At 45.4% G+C, this 13,132-nt stretch overlaps 2 protein-coding genes across 2 annotated transcripts; one reads left to right on the top strand and one right to left on the bottom strand.

Moving 5' to 3' along the window:
• Positions 1-796: 796 nt before the first annotated feature.
• On the bottom strand, positions 797-6,023 carry ALG2 (ALG2 alpha-1,3/1,6-mannosyltransferase). Its single transcript, XM_080820405.1, has 2 exons — positions 5,651-6,023; positions 797-3,308 (listed from the first exon to the last, which is right to left on the bottom strand). The coding sequence occupies exons 1-2, from the start codon at positions 5,996-5,998 to the stop codon at positions 2,406-2,408; spliced, it is 1,251 nt and encodes a 416-aa protein (XP_080676531.1). The 5' UTR covers positions 5,999-6,023; the 3' UTR covers positions 797-2,405.
• Positions 6,009-12,807, top strand: SEC61B (SEC61 translocon subunit beta). The gene is made up of 4 exons (XM_080820407.1): positions 6,009-6,469; positions 6,675-6,772; positions 9,325-9,426; positions 12,522-12,807. Exons 1-4 carry the CDS (start codon positions 6,467-6,469, stop codon positions 12,607-12,609), a joined length of 291 nt encoding a protein of 96 aa, XP_080676533.1. The 5' UTR covers positions 6,009-6,466; the 3' UTR covers positions 12,610-12,807.
• Positions 12,808-13,132: the final 325 nt, after the last annotated feature.

Here is a 13,132-nt window from a genome sequence, read left to right on the forward strand (position 1 = left end):
ATAGCCCACCTGTGGTGCTGTGGAGGGTTTCACGGAAGAATGCCACAGAAGTGTGGTTAGAGCGAAAGCAAACTGAGTGGCTGAGTGAGTGGACTTGGACCCGGAGAGCCTCGAGACTGCCCACGCCCCAGGCTGAGGGACACAGGCAAGCTGCTTACCCACACTACTCTGTAAAGGTGAGAATACATACACCTCGTAGAACTCAGGATGAGTGAGTTGTCTGCTGTGTAGTACCATGCCCGGCACACAGTAATTGCTAGAATTACTACTGATAGGGTCCCGGACAATTTACTTCAGTGTGCCAGGCTTCTGCCCTCCCCAGCTTCAGCTTAGTTTTGGAAGGTGGGGACACCTCCTGTGGACGAAGCTCCATCCTAGGTCTGGGAGCCAGGAGCTAATCCATCAGAGGCTGGAAGCTCCTGGCACTGAGTTCTGCATCCACTCCCCACCCTACCCTGCCCCCCAGATCTGTGGTCTTGTGTCACCTGCTGGGACTTGAGACAATGAAGGGAAGTTAGACTGAAGGCCCATGAGCCCCTGGTGTCCATTTTGGAAGGATCTGCCTAAAAATGGCCAAATAGGCAAAAGTTTTAGTGCTCTGAAGGGGCAGGCCCCACTTATGGATTGGAGTCTGTCCTAAACCTGGGGGTCAGAGCCACCAGGCCTTTCTGCAAAGGCTGCAGTTCCCTGGGGGAACACATGCACCCAAGCCACAAAATACAAAACCCTCCACGTGGGGATGACCTACTCGATTGGACTGGAAGCTTTCACGATGACAAAGAAAAGCAAACTCAACTTTTCATTCCATAAAACACTTTAATTGACTCTTGTTTTAGAAATCTTTTTGGTACAGTCATTTCATTTCATTAAATACTTCTATGATACAGACAAATGTGATAAATTACAACCTGAAATTTTATTTTGTAAAAAAAACAAAAACAAAAACAACCCAAAGAACAATAGAGTAGTGCAGCATGAACCCCTGTGGAATTTCTACAGCTTTTCAATATCCCCAACAAAAGAGCTAACATTTATATAGCCCATACTATGTGCCAAGTACTGTTTTAAGTACTTCACATATATTATGGTAATCTGCCGTAACTGCTCTATGAAGAATGTAGAATATTACAGCAGACGAAGAAGCTGAGGCAGAGAAACGAAGTAATTCATCCAAGGTCACACAGGCTGTTAGGCTCTCAGGTCTATAATCTTAGAATTGATCAATGTGGAGTCTTTGGCTAGTGATCATTGCTCTTCTAAAGATGAATTTAGCTTTTGGGGTACTTGACTGGGTCAGTTGGTAGAACATGAGACTCTTGATCTTGGGGTCATGAGTTCAAGCCTCATGTTGGGCTGGAATTAATTAAAACTTAAAAAAAAATAGAATTTAGCTGTGAAGATATGTTGAAAAGTGCTTTATGTTTATTTGTACTTAGGCCAAGAGGTAAGTAAGAAACTGTAAGACTGGTCCGGGCCACAAAAGGGCTAGGGTCCATGGCAGAGGAAAACCACGTTTAGGCTGGCAGGAGGGAGGAAGAAGGGGGTGGGGGTCAAGGAAACCTCCACAGCCATGACATCTAGCGCAGGACTTGAAGGACACAAAGCAATTATGTCTTAGACTTAGTAGGAGCTTCCCTAACCAAACACCAACACTAACAAAGCCGATGACTCAGATGACATGAAGAAACCAAACTTACATGAGACGCACACCCATGAGTGAGGACATCCTCTTATTTTAACATCTTGTTTACTCTAGTTTCAGACTTCAGGCTTGGCTGTCCACACTCTTAACGATCCCAGATCACAGAGGCCCAAATCTAGTATGCTTTCTTTTCCTATGATATTTTACTGTCACATCTCAGTGTGCAAAAATACAATAAATCATCTTTGTAAAAAAGTACAGAACATTCTTGCTATGGGTCCAGGAGAAGGTATGAGTAGCAAAAATTTACTAACACAGGATAGTGAATGCACTGATTTTGGGAACTACAGTGATCCTGTTCTCATTATACTATGATCCCAAATTAATCAACTTTAATGATGATACAATTAATCTATAGTGTACCAAGGCACACTATAACTCAAAATTTACAGGCAAAGCAACAATAATCTAGAGAATTATAAATGAAATTTTTTGATGAATGTGGAATTGTACCATTTTTATACCTTAACACCGGTAAGACGTGGAATAATTACAGCATAAAAGATACTCCATTTTTCTTAAAAAGTAGATGAAAAGGAGTGGTGCATGGGGAAGTGGTTCAGATTCAAGATTCAAGTGCATTTTTCTTTTAATCTCTTCTGCAATAGACTTTAGGTTTCTTTTTCGGTTGCAAAAGTGAGTCTACAATCTACAAAAAATGATACTAACGAATATAGCATAAAGGCCTTTAAAAAAAGTTGGATTATACCAGCAGTTTGGTGACATACTGGTAGAGCTGTTCTGTAAAAGCTGCAGAGGAGAACTTTTCCTTCACCCTGGCTCTCCCAGCCAGTCCCATTGTGGCTTTTAAGGAAGGTTCGTGGATGAACTTTTCCATCGCTTCTGAGAAGCGCACTGGGTCAGGCTCACATAGAAACCCTGTGACGCCATGGACGACAGACTCCAAGGGCCCACCTGAATTCACAGCAATGACTGGGCACTGCATGTACATGGCTTCCAAAGGGACGATGCCGAAGTGTTCATTGCTCGGTGTGTAAAGCACACAGGTACAGCTGTGGAGAAGTGCGATTTTCTGTGTGTCTGAGAAAGACCGCAGGAAGGTCACACACTGTCCAAGGTCGGACTGTCGGACCACTTCCTTCAATTCCTGATAGTGTTCCACATTCTCCAGGACTCTTTCGTCATAACCACCGGCCATGATTAGATGAACCTTGTCCCAATCCTGGGATGTCAATCTTCCACGCAGTTCTCCTAGGGCTTCCAGTGCCAAATTCAGATTTTTCTTCCTTTCATATCTGTTGATGGAGAGGAACAGGTATTTCTTCCCCTTGGGGACAAGGTCATCGAGCTTTTCAGGAACAGCGGAGTCAAAGCTGGTGACATTCAGAGATGGGTAGAGGACATGGGGGTCTATGTGAGACAGGGACTTGAATGTTTCCTTAAAAACGGCAGCTGTAAACCGGCTGTTGACCAGGATGCAGTCCGCCATGCCCGTGGTGTATTCCTCTATCCAGTCAATCGGTGCCCTGTACAAGCGTTTCAGAAAGGAATCTCTCCTGGTGAGAAGCAGATCTGGGAAGTGACAATAAAATAGGATTTTCTTGCGCCGTCTGGCCAGCTTGAGCACCGGGATGCAGGCAGACACCTAGCCGAAGCAAAAATCAACAGCAGATACGGACTGGTCAGCTCAGCTTCAACCAAGTCAAGAGCACGCCCACCCACCCTGCCTGTTGGTCTGTGGGCTCATCACGGGCAATGACTGATTCTGCTTTGTGGCCTCCTGGACTCTCACCCAATACAACGCCTGGTGTATGGAAGGCTTGGACCCATCTGCTGGCTGGGTGCTAAATATTTAAAGCTGCAAGTCCAATGGTTTCCTCTAGGACAGCACAGCCCAATGGAAATAAAAATCTAGTAACTGTATGACATTTTATAAGGGTGAAATTAAAAAAAAATTATCTAAAATATTATCATTTCAAAATGTATCATTATCAAAAAAGTTAACAGGATACTTTACGTTCAATTTTTCCACATAAATCTTTAAAACCAGATGTGTAATTTACACTTATACCTCATCTCAGCTCAGACTAGCCACATTTCAAGTGCTTAATAGCCACAGGAGCCTAGAGGCTACGCTACTGGACAGGGTGGCTCTAGCATGTGTCTCCTCCTAAAAGCTGGAGTGCAGGCTCTGGAATGAAGACTGCTGGCTGTGTGACCATGAGCAAGTAATCTTACCTCCCTCTCTGCCTGTTTTCTCTTCTGTAACATGGTGACAACTGTAGTTCAAAAACCCCCTGGATTGTCTTGTGATTGCTAAATGTACTGGCATGTGTAAAATGCTTCAGAATGTAGCACACAGCATGTGCTCAGTAAATGTTAACCATAACTGTTACTAAGCATGAACGACATGCTGGCATTACTAGAGACGTTCTTGTTGGGTAATCTTTACAGGTTACTTAATCTCTAGGTTACCTCCCTGACCACTTGAAGAATCCTGCCAGATTTATCTGAAGCTTCTTAGAAGGTAGCAGATCTGGTACAAAACCCAGGTCTCCCTCTTCCAAGTTCAGGTTTTTTTTTTTCTATTCACTAGTCTCAGCTGCCTCATGCTTAATGACTGGCTACAAATGCACGATGTCTAGAAATGTCCACATTTCTTAAAAAAGACAACAGCTTCTGGACAAGCAAGGAGGATCAAACTAACTCAAGAATGATAAACACACAAATACCAATGTGAAACCATTTCCACCTATCAGTTTGGCAAAGATTAAAACAGTTTATACATCCACTGTGCACATGAGCAAAATGACACAACTTCTTTGAAAGGCAAATTTGGCAACAGCTATTGAAATTTAAACTCTTGGACACTATTTCTAGGAATTTATTCCAAGGACATGCTGACAGAGGTAGAAAAAAGGTACAAGGATGTCCATTTCAATACTGATCTATTTGCAAAAAACTGGCCACAATGATGTCCTTTAACAGGAGAATGTATAAATTATGATACTTTTAAACAAAAGCAGATTTTCCAGCAACCATTGAGGACCATGAAGTCAATCTCTAATACTGATATATAAGGATGTCCCAAACAGGAATTCTGGTGAAAAAAAGGGCAAGTCATCAAAAAGCAGGTGTGTCATAGTCCTCATTATAACAAATAAGATGCATCTGAGAATAGATATATCTGCTAGTGCAGGTACAGGCAATTTCTGGAAGGATGCAGGAGAAACTCCTAACAGTGGCTATCTTTAGGGAGTGGAACTGGGATGGGACTTTTATATCACACTCTTTTATACTATTGGAATTTTTGTTCTGAGTAAATGTTACTTTTCAAAATAAAGTACTTTTGGGGAAGAAAAAGCGTAGAGTCTAGCCTCTGGCTAGAGCCCAGAGGCAGGTGGACATTATTTATGGAGGTAAAAAACTGACTTCTCCCAAGACTAAGAGGGAGCCATGTTAAAACTTTAACGGGGGATGACATGTTTCACTTGGTGTTTTTAACACAACACTGCGTACGAGGTGGGCTGTCTGCAAAAGCTACACACAGTGGGATGGATGCATGTGGCCTGGAAGTAGAGTCAACATAATTAATGCAAAGAGGGGGAAGACCTACGAGTTACTCATTAGTAAAAGGTGACTTAGGGTTGACTTCTAATGCTTGCGTTTCTTAGAGCAGCCCCAAGACCCATCTACTTCAGAATCGCCCGAAGATCCCCGGCGAAAATGCAGATTTCTGGGCCCTAACCTCAGGACTTCAGGATGAAAGCTTCTGAGGGTGGGGTCCTGTACCAACGTGCAACTTTAATGTGTCCACACTACAGTCCGAGAACCAGTCTCACGCCCAGTTCTCTTCTCTCCAGATCAGTTCCGAGCTCTCTGAGCCTCAGGCCGGGAAAACTCACGAGAGGCCACGCAGTGCGCCCTCCCTAGCGGAAAAGGAGGCGAGGCGAGGGTCGGGCGTGGCCACACTCGTGGCCGCCTCACCTGGTCGCACACAACCACGTCGAACTCTTCATCGCCGAGGAACAGCACGTAGAGCGCCAGGAAGATCATGCGCACGTAAGCGCAGACCGCGGCCCCGCGGCCACCCCAGCCCAGGCTGCGCGGGAGCCAGTCCCCCGCGCAGTGCACCTGCAGCTCGCGACTGTCCGCGAAGCTGTGGCCGGGATCGTAGTGCGCCGTCCAGACCTTGACGCTACATCCGCGCGCCTGCAGGGCCAGCGCTGCGTCTAGCACCAGCCGCTCGGCGCCGCCCACGCCCAGGTCCGGGTGCAGGAACAGCACTGACGGGCTGGGACCAGGATCCTCGTCTTCGCCCAGCCTCTCCGCCATGGTCGAGAAGCCCCGCCACCGCCCCGCGCCCTACGGAGCTTCCGCGCATGCTCTTTCCCGGCTCCCAGCGGGCCTCTGCCGGGTCGGCCACGCCTCGCGGCGCTTGCGTCAGTTGGGCCACATCAGCGCAAAGCTGCGGGCGCCCTGTGTCTGCCAGAAGAAATTTCCCGTCTGACCATGGGTATATCCGCCCTTTGGTAGGGATAAGACTCTATGAAGGACGCTGCGATTCAACGGAAGGAGGCGGAAGGTCTGTGCTTCCCACACAACGGTTGACCAAGTCGCCTGTAACAAAATTTCTACAGGCATATGGTGGGACAACTCAGGCGTCCCTGGAGCCGGCGAGGACCCTGCGAGGGGCCTGGGGGCGGGGCCTGAGCCAGCCCCTCCAGCCGCCGGTCCTTTGAGGAGACCGCAGACCGCTTCTTGGACGTCAGTTTCAGCGTCCAGCGCCTTTCAGTCTCCAGCATGGTATGGCGGCCCCAGCCTTCCCTCCTTGATCCCGCCTCTCCTCTTCGCTCTGACACTGGCCTTCCGCCTTGCCCTCCTCTTGTAGCACTCTTTGCTGTCCCCAGCCTCCCTTGCAGGTGCTGGTCTCGGTCGTCAGGGCCGGGGGCGGGAGTAGGGGGCGCGTGGCGGGGCGCTCACCAGCTTGTCCACTTGTCTCTCTCTGTAGCCTGGTCCGACCCCCAGTGGCACTAATGTAGGCTCGTCGGGACGCTCTCCCAGCAAAGCAGTGGCCGCCCGGGCGGCCGGATCCACGGTCCGGCAGAGGTAAGGACCCCCGCGACCCTCTGGCCGTGGGCTCGGAGAGATGGGGCCCAAGAACTCGCTGGTCCGGAGGAGGAGATCCCGGGATAAAAAGAGTCACAAGGGCACACCGAACCTCAGGCGACGTGGCCGTAGGTGTTGTGTGTCTCGAGAAGGCGTCAATGTTTTCTTGGAATTACTCAGTTTGGGGCACTTCTCTTGTAAGAGGAAAGTCAGCAAACTAGAGTTTGTTGTCTCAGAGCTGTCTCAGAGACAACTTTGAGAAAACTGATGTCATTAAACTAGTGTGTCTCTACCTAAGCTTTGCAGTCACCTTTTGATCTGCAGGTCCCATCACACTCAGTCACTTGTCCCAAGCAAAACTCAGTCTCTTTTCATCCTAGCTTCTGCCCCAATTTTATCTCTCTTACTTCCATCCGGCGCTACTACTATGCATTCATTTCCTCAAGGCCAAAACTTCAGGGTCGTTGTGGGCTTTTCCTATGCCATGTCTGTTTAGTCATTTGCAGGACCGAATGGCACAGGAACAGCTTCTCATCAATTGTTTTCCTTTTTCATGTCTACTCTTCCAGTTTAGCCCAACTTCTGTCATCTGGATGTTTGCATTTCCTACCTAAGTCTTCTCTCCAGGTCATTTCCACTCCAGTCTGCCCTCCCCTCTGATTCCATCACACATCTTAGTTCCTATCTCAATTTCTTGTTGCTGAACTTGAAAAAAGGGTGGATGCCAATGCTCTTGGTGTTACTTGAGCCCACCTGCCTCTCCTCCTCTCTGCTGATCCAGCAACAGTGAGCTTATTACTGCTGAACTCACTAGATGACCCCTCCCCCCACTTCTGTTTATTCTGCAAGACTAAGTTCAGGGGTTCTTGAGGCCTTCCCTGACTTGGAAAGCAGCAGCAGCTGTGAGTTTTCTCTTTTGCTGTCAAAGCATTTTGTTCATGGGGTTATAATAGCATTCATGTTTCCATATTTATCTCCTTCATTAGATTTTGACAGAAATGGCTCATCATCCATATCCAGCTGTAAGGCTTGACAGAATAAATGATGAATAAATGAAGGAATCAAGCCACCCCGTAATCTTGGGATTTTTTTTTAGAGAACCATAGGGTATAGGAAGAGGGAGGCAGTTACACTGTGGCCAAAAAGAAAGGGTAAAGTAGACCCCTAACAGAAACTTAAACGATTAAATGGGCTCTGTTAACTTCTCCCTGGCTTTCCAGTGGAGGAATGGGAGATACTTTGAGTACATTTGGTATTTCCAGTTACCCTGATTATCAAATCCTCTGCATTGTCCCATGTGCCAGTAGGTGTAAGAGATCTTAAAGAGCCTGGACCGATTTCTTTGGGGCTCGTGTAATTCCAGAGACTTTGAGAACAGGCACTGCAGTTGGGAGGCTGTGGGAATAGGGGAAAGTGCATGGGTCCTAGTCCTGGCTCAGTTGATGACTTATCATGTCCACACTGGGTTTACCATCTAGCTCAAGTTCCTTTTTACAACCAAGGAGGAAAATTTTAGGTGCCTACCTCACAGCTTAAATGATGTATAGCCTTGTGTGTGAAGGCTCTTCTAAGTGTATGAATTGTTGTGTAAATCCCTGTACAATTATGTTTACTATTTTCCATCAGTTATCTCATGGAAACAGTGATACACATGGACTAATGAGTTCCTGGTCCACTATGTAGCTGGTAATCAATATGTCTGCACTAGCTTTTGGGGTAAAGGCCATGGCAGGGGGAGATGGGGATTATGACCAGAGTTGGAAAGGCAGTGAGAAGAGATGGTGTAATAGGGTTTTCACTTCTAGATTCTCCCTGTGTTCCTTGGTGGATGGTAGGAGTGCTGTTGGGACTATTCCTGTGAGCCTGGGCTCACAGGAATTATAAAATTATAATTATATATATATTATATATATATTATTTTTATATATATTATATATATATAATTATATATAATTATAAAATTATAAAATAATTTTTTATAAAATGTACACTCCATTTTAGGACCTGGATGACAACGAAAGCTTAATTGTTTTTTTCTCTTGTAGTATATACAGTCACTTAAAAACATTTTAATGTAGTCATTTAAAAATCAGATTATATAGATTCAGGGCTTTTTAAGCAGGGATTTATTACTTGATTTCACGAAAATACTTGAGAAGAGAAACTGAAATTCATTGTTCAAATGAGGTGCCCATGTGTGTGGGCAAGTGGGTGGGCGCTGGCATCAGAACTGGGTTCACTGCTGAGCTTGGCTGCCTGCTGGCTGTGTGGTCCCAGGCCCTTTACCTAACTTTTTATGAGCCTGTTTCCTTCATTTATACATTGGAAATGGTGACTACTTTCTGGGGTGCTTATCTTCATTAATATGGCAGGTACTCGGTCCTTGGTGGTTATCACCATCAATGAAGTAAAAGCAAGAATTTGGGGGGTCTAGCAAAGAAAGTGTTGTTTTTTTGTTCTTTTTTCTTTAACAACGTAGTGGTAGCGTATGTTTCAATACTATGGTAAGGGCTTCTGAGAAAAAGCTTTTTGTAATATCTCTTTTCTTCCAGAAAAAATGCTAGCTGTGGAACAAGGAGCGCGGGGCGCACGACCTCAGCAGGCACTGGGGGCATGTGGCGATTCTACACGGAAGACTCACCTGGGCTCAAGGTGTAAGTGTTGGGGAACAGACCTTGTGTTTCTGAGTGTCACACATCTGTGAGGGAGTACAGTGTCTTCCACCGGTGGCGTTTGCTCTGATGAGATGTACGGTACCCGACAGCTTCATTCGTGCCAGGTGGGCTCGGTTTGGTTTGTCTGCGTATCAGTCATTTAGTTCAGAGCCTGCAATAACATCTCCATGGATTGGATAAAAGCAAGGGAAAAACCTGCGTGCAGCTGTGTCAGAATTAATGACGAGAACAGAGAACTGGAGGGGAAACTGCTTAATTAGATGAAATTGCTCCTCATTTGCTGTTCTTGTCCCACACTGAGAAATAGGAGTGACCACTTGAATTGGAGCTGGGTGACTTTTCAGAGCTCTCCCGGAGGCACAAGCTGATGTTATTACAGCCTAATGGGAGTGTCTGTATTAGGCTGTGTTACCAAAAGTTCTTCCGCCCCCCTTTGCCTTTGGTGGGTGGTGGGTGACCCTGGAGGGTGAACATAACCACTGGCTTAAGTTCTTCAGTCCGGGAGTGCTCATCAGGTGATGGGACATGGGCATCCAGAGTCTCCAGGCCTTGCTCGCCTCACTTTCTGTCCGGGGTTTCTGGTACCACGTGGCCGAGCTGGTCCCACAGGTCTGTTTGCTCGAGGCTCCCGAACACCCCTGCTTACAGCTCTTTCCTGCTTGAACCCGCTGCCTGAGGAATTGGCATAATGACGCACTCCGGTTTGCAGAGCCGCTCGGTTCACAGAGGCGGTTACGTGTAGGTGGAAGACAGCCCGCAGGGGCCGGGGCTGTGTGTCTTTGGACAGTTCAGTCCCATGCTCTTTCCGTACTGCTGCTGCTATCTGGCAGAAGGAGACAAAATCAGATTTATTTGGATTAGTTTCATTAACTCATAGCGTGGCTTGAATCGCCGGGGTAGTTGACGAAGGCTTCCCTGAGATTTGGTTTTATTGGGTGATTTTTTAAACTATTCTGTTGTGGTAAGATGGGGATGAGTTTCGGAAAGCATTCCTGGGGTTGGGGTTTGTGAGTTGGTGGCATGAAAAACCTTTTGGTCTTTGTTTCGAGGTAATCTTTGTGAGTATTTCAGAGAGAAATTGTGAAGCCCCTCGACCCTCAGGGTCTCCAGGGGACTCGCTGTATACTCTTCTCAGTCAGGTGGTCAGACCTGTTCTGGGGCGTCTGGCCTGCGCTAGCTCTCGGCTCTGTGCTGTCCAGCAGCCGGGCTGGCCTGCTGCTGCTTACCACGTGAGTCCCCCCAGGATAGAAGCTGTTCCTTGAAGTGTCATCAGCCACAGTTTATCATCAATAAGAGATAGATGTTTTCGATGAAAAGACACAGTTGGGAATTTGTATCCACAGATCCACATCTTAGAACTTGTTGCTGGTTCTTCCCAGGAGTTGAGAAAAATTTTTTTCAGGCCAATAATAGCATCTCCTGGTACCTTACTGTAACCCTGCATTGTGTTCATATGAACTTATTTAGTACCTCAGCAACCCTATGGGAGAAGCACTGGGATTATTCCCATTTTATGGATGAGGAAAATGAGGCCAGAGAAGGTAAGTAGCAGGGCCACAGTCACCGCTCATGGTTGACAGAGCTGGTTCCCGAATTCCAGCTCTCTGGCAGCTGCGCTTTCGGCTTCGTGCTCTGTGTCTCCTGTTGCTCTAACGTTGCACCAAAGGAGGGGAGTGATTAGGTGTAACTCCATGAAGATTACTTCCCATGTACTTTTAAATTTGTTTATTCCCAGAATTGTACAGATTTTGGAAGAACAGAATAGAGTAGCAAGGACTTTGATCTCTGTGCATTGTCTTTTGGCCACTAGTGGACTCTGTTACTCCACTTGCGTTACTGTTGCTCCATTGCGTTACTCTGCTGCCTTCACTGTAAAGATTTCTGGGGTCTTTTCTGTTGTCCACTCCCCGCTTGTATCTGGGAGGTGAAATGACGTCTTGAATTCTCCAAAACCAGTATTGCCAGTATTCTCCCTTTAAGAAACCCATGTACTAATTCTCAACTTGAGAAGCATTTGATTTAGTGAAGGGCTGTTGAGTAAAACCTGTTTCCTTCCTTTAATAAACTCATACTTGGAACTAGATGGGAACCTTAGAGAGAGAGAGAGACAAGCACCCTACTCAGTGGGGAATCTGCTTCTCTGTTTCCTTTTGCCCCTCCTCCCCGATTGTGCATGCTCTCGCTCAAATACATAAATAAAATCTAAAATAAAAAAAAAAGGGAGGGAGACAAGCAATATATATTGAATCAGAAAACCGAAGTTCAGATCTCTCTGTTCTGGCTGTGTGTTCTTAGGCAAGTGATAATCTCTGAGCCTCAATTTTCCTTGTTATAAAATGAGATTAAGGGCTTCCTGGGTGGCTCAGTGGGTTAAGCTGCTGCCTTTGGCTTGGGTCATGATCTCAGGGTCCTGGGATCAAGCCCCACATCAGGCTTCCTGCTTATCAGGGAGCCTGCTTCCCCCTCTCTCTCTGCCTGCTTCTCTGCCTACTTGTGATCTCTCTCTCTCTCTCTCTCTCTCAAATAAATAAATAAAATCTTTGAAAAAAAAAATGAGATTAATACTTGTTTGCCCTGGGTCATGAGTTTGTTGATCAAGTAAAAACACTTTGTAATATACAATGTGATATGTGTCTGTATGCCTAGTAGATTTTAGTTAGACAGTGAAGGTTGTCTTTAATAAATATTAATTTGAAATAATAGTTCGGTAATTGGGTCATTGGCACTTAAAGAGTTTGGGAAATTTTTCTTATTTTTTTATTATGGAAAATATCAAAGATATGAAATTAGTGAAATTAGACTAGTGTCTCTAAGACATCAAATCGTTTTATTTGTATACATTTCATTATGTTTTACTAAAAGATAAGGATTCCTCCTAAGTAATCACAGTGCTATCCCTGCACCGTCAAAATATCCGTAATAATAATTTGGGGAATAGTATTAAATGTTTTAAATGATATTCTTGAGTGAATCTTAGGTACTTCCCCTGCTTTATTCCCTCGGCAGTCTTTAGTGTTACAGCTAAAATATGTATTATTACTCAGAGTAAGCATGCCTTCTCTTCTTCCTTCCAGTGGCCCTGTCCCAGTATTGGTTATGAGTCTTCTGTTCATCGCTTCTGTATTTATGTTGCACATTTGGGGCAAGTACACTCGTTCATAGATTCGGCTGCATCCATCTGTCTGTCATCTGAAGAAGAAGGAAAAAAACCCAACATATCTTGGACCAAAAGCATAGTGATTTTCTGTTTGTGAGAGAGAAATATTCTGTAAGCTTATTGTTTTACAGGGAACTTAACAAGAATTGACTTTAAGGAATCAATTTTTTTCTATGACTAATAAACTTTTTAATTGATTTATACCAAGTGTCATGGCTGATATCTGACTGTTAGAGCCCGTAGTCTCTCTGCCTTTAGATTTGTGAGTAAGTATGGAGAAAACACTAGGGGGAGATTGTTTTCTTCGTTGGATTAACAATTCCTTATATGACCATATAGTCACTCAAATCCAAGATACTGTAATTGGCCATGGTTTGCTTTCTTCCAGGTATTTCTGTCCTGGTGATTGTAATTTTGTGTGTTCGTGATTATTGAAGCGTGTGCCTGTGACTCCCATCAGGAAGATCTGTGTTCAGAGGCAGCTGGTACCCAGGGAAGAAGACATAGGGATCATAAACCAGATATCTT

The sequence above is a fragment of the Martes martes genome (genome assembly GCF_963455335.1).
Source record: "Martes martes genome assembly, chromosome: 12".
Lineage (NCBI taxonomy): Eukaryota > Metazoa > Chordata > Mammalia > Carnivora > Mustelidae > Martes > Martes martes.

Excerpts from the sequence above, each read along its gene's own strand:
- ALG2 (XM_080820405.1), bottom strand. The coding sequence starts at position 5,998 with ATGGCGGAGAGGCTGGGCGAAGACGAGGATCCTGGTCCCAGCCCGTCA. Across the intron at positions 3,309-5,650 it reads ACGTGGTTGTGTGCGACCAG|GTGTCTGCCTGCATCCCGGT; the intron begins GTGAGGCGGCCA and ends TGCTTCGGCTAG.
- SEC61B (XM_080820407.1), top strand. Across the intron at positions 6,773-9,324 it reads GGATCCACGGTCCGGCAGAG|AAAAAATGCTAGCTGTGGAA; the intron begins GTAAGGACCCCC and ends CTTTTCTTCCAG. Across the intron at positions 9,427-12,521 it reads GACTCACCTGGGCTCAAGGT|TGGCCCTGTCCCAGTATTGG; the intron begins GTAAGTGTTGGG and ends TCTTCCTTCCAG.